The 20,929-nt window shown below is 35.8% G+C and overlaps 1 protein-coding gene across 2 annotated transcripts; it reads right to left on the minus strand.

Annotated features, from left to right (window-relative positions):
* Positions 1-260: 260 nt before the first annotated feature.
* Positions 261-19,735, minus strand: LOC113539242 (uncharacterized). 2 transcript variants are annotated; one of them, XM_026934906.3, is made up of 27 exons: positions 19,483-19,734; positions 13,498-13,577; positions 13,020-13,400; positions 12,520-12,822; positions 12,081-12,377; positions 11,405-11,779; positions 9,192-9,479; positions 8,746-9,042; positions 8,222-8,596; positions 7,608-7,895; positions 7,209-7,502; positions 6,632-7,006; positions 6,259-6,546; positions 5,494-5,787; positions 5,370-5,408; positions 4,878-5,219; positions 4,433-4,729; positions 4,230-4,344; positions 4,021-4,053; positions 3,893-3,919; positions 3,469-3,516; positions 3,336-3,368; positions 3,202-3,228; positions 3,041-3,082; positions 1,212-1,271; positions 891-930; positions 261-703 (listed from the first exon to the last, which is right to left on the minus strand). In XM_026934906.3, exons 2-27 carry the CDS (start codon positions 13,532-13,534, stop codon positions 644-646), a joined length of 5,055 nt encoding a protein of 1,684 aa, XP_026790707.3. In that variant the 5' UTR covers positions 13,535-13,577; positions 19,483-19,734; the 3' UTR covers positions 261-643. The 2 variants fall into 2 exon arrangements, with proteins under 2 accessions (XP_026790707.3, XP_053095829.1); XM_053239854.1 differs by lacking the exon at positions 1,212-1,271 and having other exon boundaries at positions 19,483-19,735.
* Between the last annotated feature and the right edge of the window lie 1,194 nt (positions 19,736-20,929).

The following is a 20,929-nucleotide window of genomic DNA, read 5'->3' on the forward strand; positions in this document are numbered from 1 at the left end:
TTTCTTTCTTTCTGGTTTTAACTTTTGTCTGCCTATATTAAAGAATCTACTTCTGCTTTCCACGTCTGCCTGTGGTTTGACCCCTGATACGGACTATCACCATGATTCTTGTATATGCACGGCAAGTATCTACATGTTTGACATAGATGTGGTGGTAATTTGTAAATTGTTAAACATTGTAATATTATCATAAAAGTAATAAATCTTATTAGGTACAAATATTTTTTTTTACTGAGTGAAGGATTAAATAATCCACTTACTAATGTTCCAATCTTTATTCAGTACACAATGTCATTCCACATGCATGTAACATAATACAGAAAGAAGCTGTCAGCTAGAATATGCTATATAAAATGGACTATCTAAATCATTATAAATTGCCAACACTCATACGTATGTCTGAAATAAAATGAATAGTATACATTGAAATCTTATCATTCTACACATCTCAATTTCTTTTCATTCTTTCCCTATTTTATCTGGTATCACAAAAAGCCTGCTACGGTAACTACTGCATTTCAGTCTTTCTTAGACCATTCTACACAAATAACACTCCTAAAAACTGCATAAGATCCAAATTAGCCAAGCTTTATAGAAAAAACAACAGTACTTTAGACCGTCTGCATAGACTCTTCTGTCATCGTTACATTTTTCGATGCATTTTGATATTGGCAGCACTGGTGTAGTCATTCTCATCATAATGCTATGAAGAATTTTGGGGGAAAGACAAAGTAAGCATAAAGGATCAGCGAAGCATTAAAAATGCACTCAGCTGAACAGAACAGATAGCTGTGTAATGAACTAGTTGGAATATTTATATTTCTGGAAGTACTTATAGAATTAATTAATAAAATTGCTCATATCAATAATATATATTATTATATACTTACTGCCAAGTGGCCACCTCTTGCTTTGTAGGATTTTGGTTCACTGTGATGCATAGTTTACAAAAGGAGAGAAATAACCACACAGACAGATAGAGAAGGCACAGTGAGATACTATGTACAATGTTGAATGTCTTTTTAAACTGTACAGTCATGTATTATTTATTAACCATATTGGTTTTTTTCAGTAGAAATAAGCAAATAAAAATTACCTATCTATATGTAATAAGCTTTGTGTTTTTCTTAAGTACTACAGATCTTATCTGATTTCAGAAAGGAAACCTATTCATTTCATTAAGAGAAATTATTCAAGAGAATGTACTGTACCTCTTTGGTGACGGATAGTGGGGTTTTGAATATCCTGCAGATGTGGCTGCTGCACTAACACTGTTTACCATGTGAATAAAAGTTACATTTTCATTGACTTTTTATGATCTTTAAAATAAAAGCATATGTGAAAACCAGCTCTTGCTTAATTTTCTCCATCATTCATGACTTATTTTACACAAACTAATTTACAATATATAGATGTTTAAGTTAAAATACATTAAATGTTTAAAACTACTGTATGCATTTAGAGCAAACTGACAAATACATATGAATCTGATCTGATTGGTCAGGTTCATATACAGTTCCCTTCGAAAGTATTGGAACGGCAAAGCTAATTCTGTTGTTTTTGCTGTACACTGAAAATATTTGGGTTTGAGATCCAAAGATGATTATAAGATGATATAATTTCAGCTTTCATTTCCTGATATTTACATCTACAGTAGATGTGTTAAACAACTTAGAACATGGCACCTTTTGTTTGAACCCACCCACTTTTCAAGTAATCAAAAATATTGGAACATGTGACTGATAGGTGTTTCTTGCTGCCCAGGTGTGCCCTGTTAGATTGACTGTTTAAACAATTAATAGCTCTGAATGTCTACTCTTGGTTTGAGTCCTGGGTTTTGCCTGTAAAGACTGTATTTTTTTTGTTAAAAAGAATAAACCAATGGAATTCAGAAGTCTACAGAAACATTCTGTCTGCCATTTTGCAGAGAAATCCATCCACTCTATTTGGGAGGAACTTCATCATGCAGCAAGACAATGACCCAAAACACACTGCCAACACAACAAAAGACTTCACTGAGGAAAAAAAGTAGAAGGTTTTAGACTGGCCAAGTCAATCACTAGACTTTCAACTCCTGAAGAGGAGACTGAAGGGACAAACCCCCCAAAATAAACAACAACTGAAAGAAGCTGCAGTACAAGCCTGGAAAAGCATCACAAAAGAAGAATGCAACAGTTTAATACTTTTTCTCACCTAAAAATTGTCTGGTCGGCCAAGTTCTAAGTGGTTTCACACATCTAACTGTAAATATCAAGAAATGAAAGCTGAAATTCCATCATCTCATATTCATTGTTTGGTCTCAAATCCAAATGTCTTCCATGTTTACCAAAAAAAAAAAAAAAAAAAAAAAAAGGCCTTGCTGTTCCAATACTTTTGAAGGCGAATGTATATGTTTTCAGTGTTATTGATGTAGACAGCACTTTTAAGTGTTAGAAATGTACTTTAGAATCTTTATGGGAAATTACTGACAAAGCAGAGCCAGTGTGAACGGTTATTCCCTCTAGTGAAAGAGAAATCCCCAGGATTTCCCAGTTGTATCTCTTGAGTATATACACATAAAAACAAGCTAATTCTTTGTCCGTAGAATCAGAATCATTTTTTGTTTCATTAACTTTGTCTTTTTCTTCTTGTGAAATGTTTTTTCTCTGGTAATTTAGTTCTGCACGTTTTGTATGTGTCCTGGTTTCTGACATTAACGAAACTCTTTGTCATTAAACCAACAATCAGCAGCAGTATACAATCGTATCACGACGGTAGCGAGTGGGGTTTTGTCTTTTGTCTAATTTGTATATGGGGGAATCTGTTGCCATTCTACTGTGTCTTTGGCTGCTGTTTCAATAGACATAGCGATTTCAATTGCAGTTGTCTGTGTTAAATTTAACCCAATTTACACATAAACTGAAGGATTAATGCAATTTCAAAGTATTTACATCTTAACAATATTGTATGCAGCTCATTTTCTTTTTTTTTTTTTTACATCAATCATACTGTACTATATTCTAGTCTATAAATTTTTTTGTGTTACCAAAATTATACCTACTTGTACTGCACTGTCAGATCTGTACTGTTCACTGGGCCTCTTCTGTGAATACAAAATGATGACGATGATGATGATGATTCTATGAAAATTCGTATTTCCAGCTAAATGTTTGTGATAATAAAATCATAACACAAACACGTAAGAATATAGAAGATAATCACCTGGAAAACCTGCTCCAGATGCTGCGCCTAAGAAAAGGTTAGAACAAGATTATTGCATATTAAGCTATTCAGTGTCATTGTTTACAACATTTAAGTTATCCAGTTAAGTGCAAGTTCTATGTAACAAAGCTTACCTTTTCTCTGGTTTTGGTGGCCTTGGGGGTGAGCTGTTGGTCATATTAATAATGGGTATATTTTTACCATTCTAGTAATTTCTCAGCAACAAATGCAAAAAAGTTTTGGAAGCATATTTTCTTCAGTATATACCTGGTTTCCGTAGTAGAGCTTAGCCAGCTTGCAGCCCCACCGTATCTCCTTTACAATGCAAGTTATGAAGAATTCATGAAAAAAAAAATCATTTTTATTGTTTTATTTTTGGAATGAGAAGGAGCACAGATATGCACTGAGTGGCAATAATTGTGACAGAAAATTATAATAATATAAATAATATCTTAACTGAACTGTTTTCTCCAGTAAAAAATAGAATTGTTATTTATCTTTCGCTTATAACATGTTAGAGGGCAATGTTTAGCACTGTAATATTAACATTCTCACATAGATGTAATACCTGTTATATATAATCTTCACACATCACACTTACAGTAATTCCAATAAGGTTGTTTATAGTTTGTCATAATACTATGTTTTTAAAATTCTACCCAGATAAGTTTAAAGAAGAGTTTGTTCTTACCTGGAAATTTGGCCCCAAATTGATCTTCTATTTAAAAAGAAAAATAATACAGATTTACCTTACTGTGAATAACATTTCTACATTTGCATTTCTTAATATAAACAATTTTCAGTTAAAAAAACTCTTGCCTTTTTTCAGGTGTTGGATTATCACTAGTTTTCCTGTAATTGTAGGTTCAATATTTCAATATTAAAAAGTAAGTTCAATTTTTCAATATTAAAAGAACATTTTATATATACATATATATATATATATATATATATATATATATATATATATATATATATATATATATATATATATATATATATATATGTATATATACACACACACTTACTTTTGGACTCTTCTCCTACGAATGATAATTCCAGCAGCAATACACAAAAGCAATAATGAAAGCAAAGGGAGGATTATATAAAGTCCTATGATGTCCATACCCAGTCCTTCAAATCCTAAAAAAGTACACACAAGTCATACAATAACCCATGGAAGCATGGTTTTAAACAAATAAACCTAAGCTGAAGGATTTTGCATTCTCACGTTTCACACTCAGGAAGGTTGAGCTTTCTTGGCTCTTTCCCCTCCAGAAAGAGGCTCGACAAACAAGATTTTCTTCTTCTTCATAGCCAGTTGGGATGAAAGTAATTGTGGAGATTGTTTCCCATTTGCCTGTACTTCTCTCCACATGGCTCACCACTTCTCTGGTAGCCGGAACATTCCATGTGATAGTCGGGGGATGCGAGGAACATGTATGTGTGACAGAACAGTTTATTGTGAATCGCTTGCCTGGCTCCATCTCCCCGGGAGGAGCCGATATCACAGGGCTGTCAGGAGATCCTGCATTCAAAGAAAGACAAGGACATTCATCAAGCTGTTTCTTGTTCTTGTACATATATAACCATAATTTAATAGTTGTATTAAATTAGAAAGCACCTGCTGATGGTTTAAAAAACATGCACATAGCATGATAAAACTTCTGTTTCACCTTTCATGATGATGAACACACAGCTGTGGTTGAACCCGTATTTATTGTCGCCTTTTTCTGCACGAAAGCAGAATGGCCCATTATCATGAGCTTGGACATTATCAATCTCTAAAGTGCAGTTCTGCTCATCTGGATTCCCCAGAAGCTGTGTGCGGCCCTTAAAGTTGTCCATAACATTGGACTTTCCAGAGTGGTAAACATATTCACCAGTAGTGGTGTACCACAGACCTCGAAGACTCATAATCATCTCGTTACCAGTCTGGAAAGTACAGGGTATCACCACACAGGAGCGGGTCAAAGCAGTGATCCTGGGCACCACATTTGCCTCTAAAACGTGGAAAGCTGAAATGCAAAAAGTTGTTAAAGTGTTATATATATATGTATATATATATATATGAGCAAGACTGCAATTGTTGAATTCTGTCATAAGATGATTAAGAACACTAATAAATTTTATACTGATAAAGTATAAAAATGGAAAAAATGACATACTGTCATTCTCAAATGGATCCACCACTTTGGGGACATATCCTAGAAATGAATACAAAGCCAGACGTTATATCAAGTAAATGGTAAATGGCTTTAAACATACAGTCATGAAAATGGAGTCACTCACTTTGAACCTGTAAAACAATGGAAGTTGTGATCTCTCCACCAGGAAGTGTTGCAGTGCAAGTCAGTTTCTTGCCATCATCCTCCATTGAAGCTATATATAATATATTGGAGTAGGTGGCCCAGGTTAATGATGGGCCTTTTTTAGTCCCCACAGTCTCTGGTACGTCTTTGTAGTTCCAGGTGAATTTTGGAGTCTGACCCTTGCAAGAATGGAAAACTGTGCAGGTGAAGTTTTTTCCAACACCCTCTGCAACATCGGCCACCTCAGGATCAATGGTTATATCCTTATAGGTACCTGAAATAAAATTATAAGCCTTTGTAAGAATTCAGATCAAAACTATCATGGAGGATGACAGATCAGATAAGCTGTTTTTAGTTACTGGTCTTTCCCACATGACATCAAGATGTTAAGACTACAGGACATTCATTCATTCTTCTTCTATAACCAATTTATCCTGATCAGGGTCACAGAATCTATCCCAGGAACACTGGGTACACTCACACCTATGGGCAATTTAGCATAGCCAACCCCTCTATCTGCATGTTTTATGAAAACTCCACACAGACTCCACACAGGATATTGAGTCATAAATATTGAACATATTTACCATTTTAAATTGGGGCAGCAACAACTGGACTGTGAGTAGTTTAGAGGGGTCAGTATTTGACTTTAGGTATACACCCCACACCATAGGGTAAAATCAAGACAACTTTTGCAATAATCCAAAGGAGTAAATCAGCCTGTTGTCCAGGCATTCCTACTTACACTGAGCATTGAGATTGAGTTGTGCTTCCGATGTCTGTCCGCCATGGAATGTGGCTTTACATGTAACAGTTTGCTTCTCTTCCTTAATTATAAATGTGTGAACCCTAATGATCTCCCAAAAGCCATCTTGTACTGGAGTGTGTACAGTCATGTCAGTTTCAAGTGCTTTCCCCATAGACAGACTTGGAGGATTGGACGGACAGGTATACTGGACACTACAGGACACTGTGATTTGTTCTCCCACTCTTGGTATGCCAGTAATACTTAATTTTGGTTTATCAGCTTGTTCTGTCAAAAACAAACAGTGGATTGGAATCGAGATAAAACACTCCTTGGTAATTTTAAGTATCTCTATTAAAATAAGTGGCACTACCTTTTATTTGGAGTTCAACAGATTTGTCATAGTAGTTTTCCTTGTGAAATGTCATAACTGGTTTTGGATCCATCCAAGGATACAGTCTATCCCCATTATGGTGCATATCAAGTTGCTTGATTTCCAAACTGCAATTTTTCTCACTAGGCAAGCCATATAGTCTTGCCTTGCCAAAGTATTTGCCAGTGACTTCGTTATTATCTGCATCATACACTAAAGGGTACTTTGTTGTGGAGTATAGGTACCATTTCACCACAACATTCCTAAGTTTTTCTGTTCTGAAGTCAAAGCTGCAGGGAATGACCACGCAGGAGCCCCGGATGCCTGTGATCTTGCTGGGCATTGAATAAGTCCAGTCCAATGAGGACATCCCCACTTCATTAGGGAACAAATAAAGCAGTATGCAGTGAGTAGAATATTTTTGAGTTCTAATTCACAATACCTCTACGTTTTTACTATACAACACAGAACTTGAACCAAAAACTACTAAAATAAAAAGTTGATGGCTAGGGCTGGATCGCAGCCAGTACAGTTTTTTCTTGCTGGATTTGTAATCAAATGATGCAAACTAACTTACTTTTTACTTTTAACGTAATATGATCTGAAGTCTCTCCCTCTGTAGTTTGAGCTGTGCATGTTAATATCTTTCCATGGTCATCCCTTGATGCTTTCAGTTTTAAAGTGGAAACTGTTTTCCAACTGTGGGAGGAAACCTTATGTGTTTCAACAGAAACTGGCATGTTTTGGTAATTCCAGATTATGTTTGGTTTTTTTTTTTGACAAGTGTAGTTCACAGTACAAGTAAAGCTTTTCTCAATTCCTTCCATAGCCTCATCTTCGGTTGGACTTATTACAGGTTTGTCAAAGTCACCTGAGAAAAATAGTGATAAGTTGATTAAAGAAAAAGATGTGAAGCTTACAAGCTGACACACAGGACTTTTTGAGTTAAAATCAGTGTCTATTGTTTCAGACTCACATAACGGATTAAGACTGATTTCAGTCTTCGATGTCTGTCCACCTGTATAACTCACGGTGCAAGTAACAGATTTATCATTTTCCTCAACGGTCCACGTAATCTCTCTGGTTGTCTTCCATTTCCCATCATGAAGGGGTGTGTGTATTAAATGTTGAGTACCATGAGAAATACTCAGGCTCAGAGTTGGGGGTGTTAGAGGACAGGTGTGTACCACACTGCAGGACAAGGTTACTGGCTCACCAACTTTAGCTATGCCAAGAAGTTCTGCCTGTGGTTTCTCAACAATATCTTTAACAGGTAAACATATCATTTATGAGTGATACAAGGCAAAATTAATGGGTGATATTTACTTTAAATTTCTGAAGTAAACTGAATTTTTTTTTGTAAGGAGTCCATAAGATCATAATGGACTCCATGAGATCTTAACATATCTTAATACGGTAACAACTGTAGTGATTTACTTTATTTCTGGTTTTGTTTGTTCTTTGTTTGTACTTCAATGATTCTAACACTACTATCATGCTAAATTTTCAATTAGCAATAATAAATAGAAAGAACATGTAAAATATGATATGGATATTGTATATTATATACTAATATTAAAGTGATCTTACCTGTCACCTCAAGGACAATAGTTACATGATCAAAATTTTTGCTGTGGTATGATTCAATAGAATTTGAGTCCATCCAAGGAAATAGTCTTTCCTGACTATGCTGCATTTCAAGTGGCTGGATCTTCAAGCTGCAATTTTTGTCATTTGAGGAGCCAAATAAACTTGTCTTTCCTTTGAACCGATTAATTATTTTGTTTGTTGATTGGTCATACACCAGCTGGTAACCTGTAGCGGAGAGTTTATACCATTTCACGTCAGCGTGACTACTCTGGGGGTTTTTGAATTCATAATTGCAGGGAATGACCACACAGGAACCTCGGATGCCAGTAATTGTGCTGGGCATTGTGAAACTCCAGTCAAGTGAGCCCATTGACCCTGTAAAAAAAATGCAAATAAAAGATTATTATATGTTCATTTTTCTTTAAGCATTCATAACTTAGGAGCTGGCTTATGCAAATGCTTATCATTTGCCAGTCATGAGAATGTGCCAGATGATGGCCTTAACACCAAAAGTTTTTACTCACTTCGAACTCGTAAAGTGATTTCCACTGTTTGAACATTCCCTTTAAAATCTGCTAGGCAGGTAATGGTCTTTCCATGATCACTAGCTTTTGGCGTGAACTTTAATGTGGATTTAGCTATCTGTTTTGTTCCCTGCTTTGTTATATAAGATGTGCTGCCAGGTAACTGTTCACCAATCAAATTAATGTAAGGTCGGTCTTTGGCACATGTGTATGTAACAAAGCAAACAATGTCTTGTTCCACACCCTCCAGAAACTCTGTGTTTGAATCAGTAGTAATCTTGACTTGATCAATGGGACCTATAACAGATATTAAGGGCATTATATAAGATAATACACAGAAACAAAATGATATTAAAACAGATGTAATTTTACTCTAATCATTTTACTGTAATAATACTTTTACACACTGCAATACATACTGAAATTGTGTATTGTTTCAGACTCACATAAAGGATTAAGACTGATTTCAGTCTTCGATGTCTGTCCACCTGTGTAAGTCACAGTACATGTAACAGAATTATCATTTTCCTCAACTGTCCATGTAATCTCTTTGGTTGCCTTCCATTTCCCATGATGTAGGGGTGTGTTTGTTAAATGTTGAGTGCCACGCGAAATACTCAGGCTCAGTGTTGGGGGTGGTGAAGGACAGTTGTGTACCACACTGCAGGACAAGGTTACTGGCTCACCAACTTTAGCTATGCCAAGAAGTTCTGCCTGTGGTTTCTCAACAATATCTTTAAAAGACAAAAGAGAAAAAAAAAAACATACAAAAGTACTATACCACTTGACTGGGGTATTTTGTTTTTTCTAAAAATACTTTTACAGACACCCCTCTTTCCTCTATTAAACTTCTTGGATGTTTAAAATGGCCATGTCTTATCTTATCTTATCATTACACAAATGTGAAAATTAATTGACCTGATATGGCATTTATAATATGTGGATATATTTTATATACATTTCATATAGGATTTCCACGACAGTCCTACCACAAACTGAAGAAGTTCTAGGGTTAGTCACTGCTCAGTTTTGAAATGAATTTGAATGAAATGCTTATGCTAATGAATTTAAAGAGGTGTCTTATTATAATGTTGACAAATAGTGTTTACTTTTATATTATCTTAATTATTGTACTTTTATTCTATTTTTCCTCACCTTTTATTATATTTATTTATATTGCTATCATCTTCTTCTTTCTCACTCATTCACTCACTGTCAGTAACTGCTTTATCCTGATTAGGGTTGCGGTGGAATCGGAGCCAATCCTGTGATTTACACTCACAGAGTATTTTATTAGGAACACCATATTAATACAGGGTAGGGCCTCACATTGCTCTTAGAACAGTCTCAATTCTTCATGGCATGGATTACACAGGATGTTGGAAATATTCCTTTGAGATTCTGGTCCATGGTGACATGATTGCATCACACAATTCCTGCAGATTTTTCAGGTGCACCTTCATGCTGCGAATCTCCTGTTCTACCACATCCCAAAGGTGTTCCAATGGATTCCGATCCGGTGACTGGAAAGGCCACTGAAGAACACTGAACTCATTTTCATGTTCATGAAATCACTTTGAGACGACTTTTGATTTGTGACATGGTGCACTGTCATGCTGGAAGTAGTCATTAGAAGATGGGTAAATTGTGGCTATGAAAGGATGCACATGGTCAGCAACAATACTCAAAAACGCTGTGGCATTCAAGCAATGATTGATTGGTATAAACGGGCCCAAAGTGTGCCAAGAAAACATTCCCCACACCATTACACCACCTCCACCAGCCTGGACTATTGACACAAGGCAGGTTGGGTCCATGGATTCATGCTGTTGGCATCAAATTCTGACCCCACCATCTGTGTGCCTCAGTAGAAATCGAGATTTATCAGACCAGGCTTTTTCCAATCTTCAACTGTCAAGTTTTGGTGAGCCTGTGCCTGTTCTTTGCTGACAGAAGTGGAACCCGACATGATCTTCTGCTATTGTAGTCCAACCACCTCAAGGTTTGACGTATTGTGCATTCTGACATGCTTTTCTGCTCACCCCAATTGTACGGAGTGGTTATCTGAGTTACTGTAGCCTTTCTGTCATCTTGAAACAGTCCGGCCATTCTCCGTTGACCTAAGGCATTTCTGTCCACAATACTGCCGCCTACTGGATGTTTTTTTATTGCACCTTTCTGTGTAAACTCTAGAAACTGTTGTGCGTGAAAATCCCAGGAGATCAGCAGCTACAGAAATACTCAAACCAGCTCTTCTGGCACCAACAATCCTGCCATTGTCAAAATCACTGAGATCAAATTTCTTCCCCAAATTCAAATCAACCATCAGTTCCCCCACTGATGGTTGATTTGAACATTAGCTGATGCTGCTGGCCCATATCTGCATGATTTTATGTATTGAAATTCTTTCACATGACAGGCTGATTAGATAATTGCATGAATGAATAGGTGTACAGGTGTTCCTAATAAAGTGCTCCGTGAGTGTACTTCATCTCTGGTTTTGTTTGTTCTTTGTTTATACTTAAAACCATACTAACAATAATAGTATATCATTAATAGTTGCAATTAATAATAATAAAAAGAAATAAGATGTAATAAATATGATATAATGTATATTATATCAATATATATGTATAGCCAGTAAAAGCATTGATCATACCTGTCACCTCAAGGATAATAGTTACACTGTCGAAATTTTTGCTGTGGTATGATTCAATAGAATTTGGGTCCATCCAGGGAAAAAGTCTTTTCTGACTATGCTGCATCTCAAGCGGCTGGATCTTTAAGCTGCAGTTTTTGTCGACTGAGGATCCAAATAAACTTGTCTTTCCTTTGAACTCATTAATGATATTGTTTGTTGATTGGTCATACACCAGACTGTAACGTGGAGTGGAAAGTGTATACCATTTCACGTTGGCATGACTAATCTGGGAGTTTTTGAATTCGTAATTGCAGGGAATGACCACACAGGAACCTCGGACACCAGTGATTTTGCTGGGCATTGTGAAACTCCAGTCAAGTGAGCCCATTGACTCTATGATAAAAATACACATAAACATTCATTATACTTTTTCAAGATGCTATACTATCTAGGAATCCTAACAAAAATGAGCAATACCAGCTCCTGAGTGGCGCAACAAACATACATAAAACTGCTAGCCGTGCCTGTAGGTCTAACCTTAAACATTCATAACTTACGAGTTAGCTTATGCAAATTCATATTAATTAACAGTCAAGAGAACATGCTAAATGCATTTACAAGTGATGTGCAAAGATGTCAAGAAAGAGACGAGAAGGAAAAATAAGGACTAAAAATTCCAGAAATTCTTACTCACTCTTAACTTTTAATGTAATTTGCACTGTTTGAACAGTTCCTTTAAATTTGCGTTGGCAGGTAATGATCTTGCCATGATCATCAGCCTTTGCTGTGAACTTTAATGTCGATCTAGCTTCATATTTTACTCCCTGTTTTCTTTCATGAACTATGCGTCCACTTAACTTTCCACCATTCCAAAGAATCTCAGGTTTGTCCTTGAAGCACATGTATGTAACAGAGCAAATAATGTCTTGTTCCACACCCTCCAGAAACTCTGTGTTTGAATCAGGAGTAATCCTGGCTTGATTAATGGAACCTACAATACATACAATACAATAAATTAAAATACAATAAAATACTTTGCACACTGACAAGAAGCAAATGAGAATATACATAGCAATGCAGTTTGTTTTTTATGGACAATACATTGCAATATAAAATGTAAAAATATTACTTACACTCTGCATTATGTATTTTTGTACTGAATTCAGTGAGGCCACCAGTGTGTCTAACAGAACATTTAACTTCTTGTCTTTCAGACTGAACAATCCCTTGACGTGTGAGTGTGATTGTCCACACGCCATTATAAAAAGTGTTACTGTGTTCCAATCTGTCTTCTGTTCCGAATTTTTTTTCAATCCCAGTCAGGCTTAGAGAGGGGGGTTTGTAAGGACAGGTATGATATGTTTGGCATCGAACTGTAATGCTATCCCCAATTCTGTAACCTTCAAGAATCTCAACACTGGGCTTTGGTGCTTTTGCTACCTCATTCAAAATGGATAGAAAAAGAAGAAATGTATCAGACAAAATTACATTTAGCTTCTAAATATTAACTGTAGCAAAGCTCCAGTAGCAATTGAACTGTAGCAAAGCTCAATTTTCACCAAAAAAAAATAAAATTAAATGTCAACATTATTGAAAATGAATAGATAAAATGGTAAGTAAATGTAACACTTACAGTCAACATGAATTAAAGTAGTAACATGATAGAATTCGTAAGTTCTCCATCCCACATTTTCCGGGTCTATCCAAGTATATATTCTGTCTTTATCATGGGAAAAACTAAGGTCCTCAATTAGAAGACTGCAGTCCCTATATGTCCCCTTATATAAACTGGTTCTTCCTCTGTACATATCAATCACTGAAGAGGGGTTCCAACCGTCATACACTAGAGGATATCCCCTGCTAACATACTGGTACCACACTACCCGATAAGGGTTATGAGGTGGATAGGATGAATAGTTGAATGAGCATGGTATAACGAGGCAGGATTTGTGTAGGCCATGAATGCTGCTTGGCATGGATACTGACCATGCCCAGGTGTTGTTAAACAGGATGCCTGTGTGCCAGAAGTGATATGTTAGTTCATTCCCATGTTCATAACACACTATTTTGTGCTTTACATAAACAGTATTTAAGATTGAAATGCACTGTACCGTAAAGTATTATATCCAGTAGCAGCAACCTTTTCATGTTCTCAGGCCAAAATGAATGCAGATAAACAGACCTGCCGACTCTAGAAAGAACATAATATAATGTTAATGAGATTATAAGGCCATTTTTTTTTGAGAATGCAGCATTTGTTCTGTGCAAGCTTAATTGTGTGGGGAAATGTAATTAATGCATCTGACTTCAACTGAATTCATATCAACATATAGAATGTTCTATTTCACCACCAGAATCACATTTGGTGTGCATGTGCACAGACACCAGCACCTTCCAAGCCAGGAAGTGACAGTATTTGCAACAAAACAAAAAGATTTCCCTTTTCTTCTTGAGCCCACATGTCAGACCACGTGTACACCTTACGGAGCTACGAGCTTAGCAGCTTGTGACTGTCATGCAAAGCTGCAGATAGCTTCCCATCATTTCTTCTGCTACAGTGAGTATAAATTTTATTCATTGTGAGCCCTTTCCTAGTGAAATACTAGAGCACTGCATGGTGCCTATTAACTTCAAATTCAATCATTAGCATCGCTAATCTTATTAGCTATCACCCACTACACTGATATCTCTATAACTTGCTCCATGTTGCTCAGTAAGCAGCATCCACTGCTTATTCTCCTGTCACCTTCTCACAGTATTTCACATCCTGTGCTATATAACCAAACAGTGGGCTTCTGACTATGTGCTACTAATGTGTTTGAGTGGTTTGAACGTGTGATACCACACAATGCTCTCAGATTAGTTCACTGCATTTAAGACACAGCTCTGGGGCTGGAACTGGTTTGACCTCAATAAATAGACCACTCATTCTTTTAACGATGCACTGAGTAGTTAAGTCAGTGCAGCCAGTGCAGCCGGTGTCTCGAATCCCACCGTAGCACCAGCTATGTGCTGACTGTGCAGACTATCAGGCATGCTCAGCTAGCAGATTGATAAAATTGATATTGATGATATTGATGGCATTCCTTAGAAGAAATCTGTTATACTACTAGCTGGGCATCCCTGGGCAATTTCTCCAGGTTTCACAATGTCAACATCACACCTCCCAGTGATGTAAGCTTGGCTGTCATCTTTCAACATGTTTCCAGTTAGTCCTAAGTCATGTCAGTTCCTTATGACATTCTTTATTCTCACCTCGCCATGATAACTGCCATGGTTCTATGATAACTGTTAACCACAAGAACTTAGCAAGTACAGTACTGTGCAAAAGTCTTAGGCACATAGGCAAAGAAATACTGCAGAGCAAAGACGCCTTCCAAAATAATGAAATTAAATGTTTCTATATTTAAAAAATACTATAAAGAGCAGTAAACCTTCATTATGTTTTTTGTCTGAAAAGTGTCTCTTATGTAATATGCTTCTTTCTTTACTGACATCCAAACATTTTTCTGTAACATTTAATTTTGTGCTGGAAATCTAATGTTTGGAAATCTAAAATGTTTGTACTGACTCAAGTCATAAAATAAAAATTTTAGTACTAAAAATAAAAAGTTTGTACTAAAAAAAAAAAAGGTCCTGAACACTTTTGCACAATACTGCAGGTTCCAGGGCAAGACGGCTGTATGACATCTGTATTTACTGCAAATCCTACATCATATATCACCTCAAACTTTGTTGGAAGGCCTCAGAATGCATGTACATAAGAGGGCATCAAGGTGATTCTCACCACACCTGGTGGTTATCCAGAATCCAGAATTCTTTGAACCACTGTTACATATAGTACATAACTAGTGAATTCTAGGTTTGCTTTGTGGCCGTTAGCTAGCTAAATGAAATAATCTATAAAATATATTTTTGTTGTCTTTTAACCATACAAAAAAACCCTACAGGAATCCTGCAGGATTTTCATTTTTCTGCAGGATGTTTTCAGGAATGATGAAATCCTTCAGGTCACACTGACAAACTGTGCAGTATATGGAGTATATGGTGTACAATAGAAACATGCAGGAATGCCGAGCACATTTGAGGAACAACAGAAAAAATCCTGCAGAATTTTATAATTTCTGCAGGACCGCTGCACACCTCCTGCAGAAATAAAATAAAGTTCCCAAATACTTAATCTATCCTGCAGGCCAACTTCTTATTTCCTGTAAATGAAAAAAACATTCTGCAGGTTATGTAGTCGACAAAATTAATTTAAAAATGGTTTGAGTGGGAAGAACATGCTGCTTAAACACTCTTTCTGAAGTCTTTGGAGGCCAGAGCCTATGTAGGCATGCTCATTTAATCATTTAATATAAAACATGTTTTAGTCATGAGCAACTCAGTGGTTTAACAAATCGGTTAAGTAAATGAGTCATTCACAATGCACAAAAAAGACACTCACTTTTTGTACATACTGGCGTAACAATGAAATTTACAGAAAGGGCCAGTAAATGAATCTTATTCGAAAAAAAGATTCAATTTACTGAGATGACGTCACTCTGGGCACCGTAGTGGCACAGGGATTCGAATGCAGGAATTCAGCTGTCACCAACCGTCGTGTGAACGTAGAAGTATAGTCCCAATTTTATTAAATAATTTCTTTAATAAACAGCGGTTTGCATAACGTTAGCTCGCTTACTAGCAAACACGGCTAATTTTATTATTTACACACAGCAGTTAGTGTAATGTTAGCTCCTTTACTAGCAAACGTGGCTAATTTTTTTATTTACAAAAAAAATTCTTACCAGTTTTTTTTTAGGATTGAAATGCACTCTGGTTTGGAAACCTCACAGATTGCATCAGTTTGTTTTTTTTTTTTTTGTGAAAATACTTTGCTTTTGTTGTGAAGTTATTTCCCCCTGTATGTATCCTGCAGCATACAAACACTCACCATGTCCTGCAGAATTTCCCATCTGTCCTGCATAAAAGTCCTGCATAAAAGTGTGTGTTTTAAAAAGACCTGCAGGACATAATTACTGGAGGATATAATTCCTGCACAGAACTTTTTCCTTCATAGACTTCCTGCAGGTACTTCTACAGGTAAATGAGCGGAAAATCCTGCAGGATGTCTGCATGGATCCTGCAGGATTCCTGTAGGGTTTTTTTTTTTTTTTCCGTAAGGGAAATGACACTACTAGAGGATGGAGTGTTTAAAAAGGAACCTAAAAGAAAAGGATTGTCTTTTACAAAAGAGAGTAACAAAAATCTAACATGTATAGTAAATACAAAGCACAGTAAATTAAAAAGAAATTTTATATTGATGCAATTATTGATGTTAGATAATGTTCCAGATATGAGCGTGTAAAGTACCCACCACCTCTCCACACTTTCTCACCATTCTATTTTAGCACAAAAAAGCAGAAGTGAAAGTATGTTCTACTTAGAAACAGCTATTTTAATTATTTACAGAAAAGAAAACAATTTGTGGTGCGGGTATCTGTTGAGTCAGACTTTTTCCAAAACACAGACATAAGATTTGAACCCTCTTTTATAAGCCACTATTAATAAATGCCTTACATAATTTTCTGAGTAACAAATAAAAACAATACAAGTTCAAAAATGCAAGGGTGTCTGTTCATGTGACCCTCTTCCACTGTTACATAATTCAACACTGTGAGTGCTCACTGAGCAGGTGAACATAACTGTAACAAACATGTCTGGTTTCCACTTCAGTGAGCTGGGTGCCTGTGACATTTAATGGAATACGGAAAAAAAGTTTAACCCAGTGTGCATCATAGCAAAATGTAGTTTCGGTGTTGCATTAAGCAAATTCTGGTATAGACTTCACACTGGCAATAGAAGCCATAATATATAATTCATGACAATTTTGAATCGGGAATAATAAAATCAAACAGTATATACATACAGAGTTTCACAAATCCTAATGGCCCCTTATGATTTGACATTTGCACATGCACAAAACCTTGGTGTAATTTTGGAGAGCTAGCTAACATTCCATACTCATGTTGCTAATATGATTCAGTCATGCAAGCCCCATGCCCTTTCAAAACTGGACTAATGCAACTTGCTCCTGGTAGCTCTTTCCCTGTGCTCCATTAAACTACTGCAACTAATGCAGAATGTAGCATCACACACTGTTTTTGACCTCCAAAGGCACTCTCTCATCAACAAATAAAACAAAAACTGACTAGTCCTTACCGACACTGTAATCTGTCTGTGTAATTTATGGTGAAATATTGATAAATAGCAACATATCATAATACCAACAAATCCTGTTATATTTACTGTAACAATTTGTAAACCTAAACTAATTTTGCTGTAAAAAATACTGCTTACCTTCAAAGGTAAAGGTTAAATATCATCATGTTTTAAAACAATGCTTCAATTTCACAAACCCAGATTTTTTACATATACAGACATTACTTGTAAACCAGTGGACTTTTAATGAATAAATATTGAACAATAAAAAACAACTGTATACCACTGATAATTTGTCCAAAAAGAGAGATTTGTTAGTTAAACCACATGACATTACCATAGAAAGCTGTCAAAGGATTCTTCAATTTTTGTCAGTGTTTCCTTCCTAAAAATGTATTGCTATATAAACTAATTTTTATCCTTTTCACTATTTCATTATTTTTAAAAGTAAATGCAAAGGTCCATCACACACACACACACACACACACACATATATATATATATATATATATATATATATATATATATATATATATATATATATATATATATATATATATATATATATATATATATTACCAAGTAAATTTTATTTATAATTTTATTTATATTTTGTGATCTAGCAGTGATCAATTCCTGGTGACAGATCACCTACCTGCTTTGGGAAACAACCTTGTAAGCACATGAGGCCATCCACCCTCTTTATCTATAGCTAGATCTTTCTTTTGCTGTATTTATGGTGAATTTGGTCTCATCTGAATAAAATATAATGAACTATACACTTTGGCTTCATCAGTCACTTGCATTTTTCTCATATGCTCCAACTATGTTGCAGGTGTGTGCATGATCCATATAGTATGTACTTGTTGGCTACATGTATACCTGTACGCTTACTCCTTCCTCAGACAGACCAACTTTCTCCTACTTTCAGCCACTTAGTCCAGAGGAATGGATGTGTCAGTGATGTCAGATTCAGCCTGAATAGTTAGTATGCATACTGGTGGTGTTTTTTACAGGATTAGTGCTGTTCTGTAATTACCTGTTTTACCATTTCTGATCTGATGATTCATATGTCTTATATAAAACACTGTTCTTGGTATAGGCACATGGAGCATCAACAATTTTGAATTGTATTATACTTCTTATAATATCATAATTCTCCATTCTTATTTCTGTTGGTTGAGTTTCTTTTTTATTGAGATGTGTGAGTTAAACTTGGAAAGTTGTTTACAGTAGGCTTAAGTAACTTGTGTTTTTAGTATATTTAATGCCACTGTAGTAATGTGTTGCTTTTTAATTGCCCTTGATTTACAGAAAACACTTTTCCAGGTTTTGCAGCTATAGAAGTATTTTTACAGCATTTCACAGTAAAATTGTAGCCGTTATAGATAAATGCTGATATATAGGAAACACCAATACCGTGATTTATACAGTACATACCTGGCAACTACAGCTGCCAGCATTGTACCATAAAATGCACAGGAAATTATGTTTAATGCACAACAATACTGCATATTTAACAGTAATTATATATAACCAAACACAAGTTCGGCTGTTAATTTTACAGTTAAATTAGTTTATGAAAAATCATATGAAAATTTAGAATTGTTTTAATTGTGTAATGGTTTATTTGTCCTAGGTAACAGAAAAGAAATGATGTATCATGAACATACAGAAACACTGTCACAGTCTTTTCTATCTATCTGTCTATCTATCTATCTGTCTGTCTGTCTGTCTGTCTGTCTGTCTGTAATCTCTGATGGTTTTTAGAGGTTTATATGTCTTATAAAATGCACAGTCATTCTGCAATGGTTAGCAGACATCATGTAAACCAGGAAAAAGTACCAGGCAATAGAAAAAAAAGTAATGTAAACAATTGTCCTTGTACTTACAAAGTGGATATCTTGTTTTCCTCCTCAGAAATCTAGAACACACCAATCAGCTCACATAACAGCTGTAATAATGCACATGAACTCTTTTGCTGCTTAGATGAGGTGAATCAGAAAATTGAAAAAGTATGGTGATGGAGTCGTTTTATGTTGCTAATCACAGAGCAGAGCATCCCATCCACTCAGATGGCAAACCTGGAAGAACGAGCACACGGCTGCGCGTGCTGTTAAGCGAAAGTAATGGACGCGGGAATAGGGGGTGGGAGGGGGAGGCGGGGGTCTGGGCTATGTGGCACAATGCCAAGCCGCGCGCATTATTAGTATTATTATTAGTAGTAGTAGTATTAGTAGTATCGTGTGTTATTCCGCTTATACCACAGCGATTAAACACCGAGTACTAAGTTTCATTTATTAACGAACGACACGACAAGCAGTTTACTGGTTTATTAGTAGAACATCCGAGAGACAAGTTAGTTCCTGCACCCGCAATAAACACACACACACACACACACACACACTCTCTGTCTCTCTCTCTCTCTCTGTCTCGACTTTGCAAAGCACTGTGACTATTGCAACTCCTTCCATAAATGTTAAATGTCTCCGAACAACAAACAAACAAACAAATAAATAAGTCAGCCTATCAACGATTATTCGTTTTAATTTGTTAACTAACAGCACGTTCTTTTTTTAATCCGGTTATTATTGGGTCATTCCTACTATTCAGTGCCATTTCAGGGTGGTAACTTTCCACGAAAAAATGCCGGATGTTCCATGATTTTATCATTTCCTCTGAAGGAGGGCTTACTGAACTATAGGAAAAACATATTGGTCCAGCTCAGGATATTATGATGTAATAATTTTTTACCAAAGTTTTCACATGTGACACAGGCCAAATGTCCCCCTGTTACTGGACATTCTCATCTCTTTTAATAAGTGGTTAGAATAAATAGTTGCAGTAATATTTACATTTTCTAAGTGCTAAAATGTCCCTCATTTGACCCTCCAACTGTATTTAATAAAGCATTAATACACAAGCATTATCTAAAAAAAAAAAAAATGTTTTATGACACAATGTAATTTTTTAATGCAGTTCATTTAGAATAAAAAAAGAGATGTCAATACAATTAAGCCCCATTTTTAAGTGATTTCATTTTGTCAATTCATTCCTAGCAAGTAACCGGAAATATATGCATAATATTTGTTGATTTTATTTAGTTCATATAAAAAAAACTACACAAGGAACAGGGTGGACAGAGGAGAATCAGGGTGGACACAACGTAACAGGGTGGACATCACAACAGTGAACAACAAAATATTTCATTACAGAAAGCTAATTCATTTACCCTAACCTCACTCCACCTTCAACAATAAAATGTACAGAACACCCAAAGGAAATACCAGGAACAGTTTTCAATGTCTGATCTCAGACATCACATCAGCAGTGAACAAC

The sequence above is a fragment of the Pangasianodon hypophthalmus genome, chromosome 14 (assembly GCF_027358585.1).
Source record: "Pangasianodon hypophthalmus isolate fPanHyp1 chromosome 14, fPanHyp1.pri, whole genome shotgun sequence".
Taxonomy (NCBI): domain Eukaryota; kingdom Metazoa; phylum Chordata; class Actinopteri; order Siluriformes; family Pangasiidae; genus Pangasianodon; species Pangasianodon hypophthalmus.

Coding starts and splice junctions, on each gene's coding strand:
- LOC113539242 (XM_026934906.3), bottom strand. CDS start 13,534: ATGAAAAGGTTGCTGCTACTGGATATAATACTTTACG. Junction 5,220..5,369: donor GGATCCATTTGAGAATGACA/GTATGTCATTTT, acceptor TTTGCATTTCAG/CTTTCCACGTTTTAGAGGCA. Junction 4,730..4,877: donor TGTGTTCATCATCATGAAAG/GTGAAACAGAAG, acceptor CTTTGAATGCAG/GATCTCCTGACAGCCCTGTG.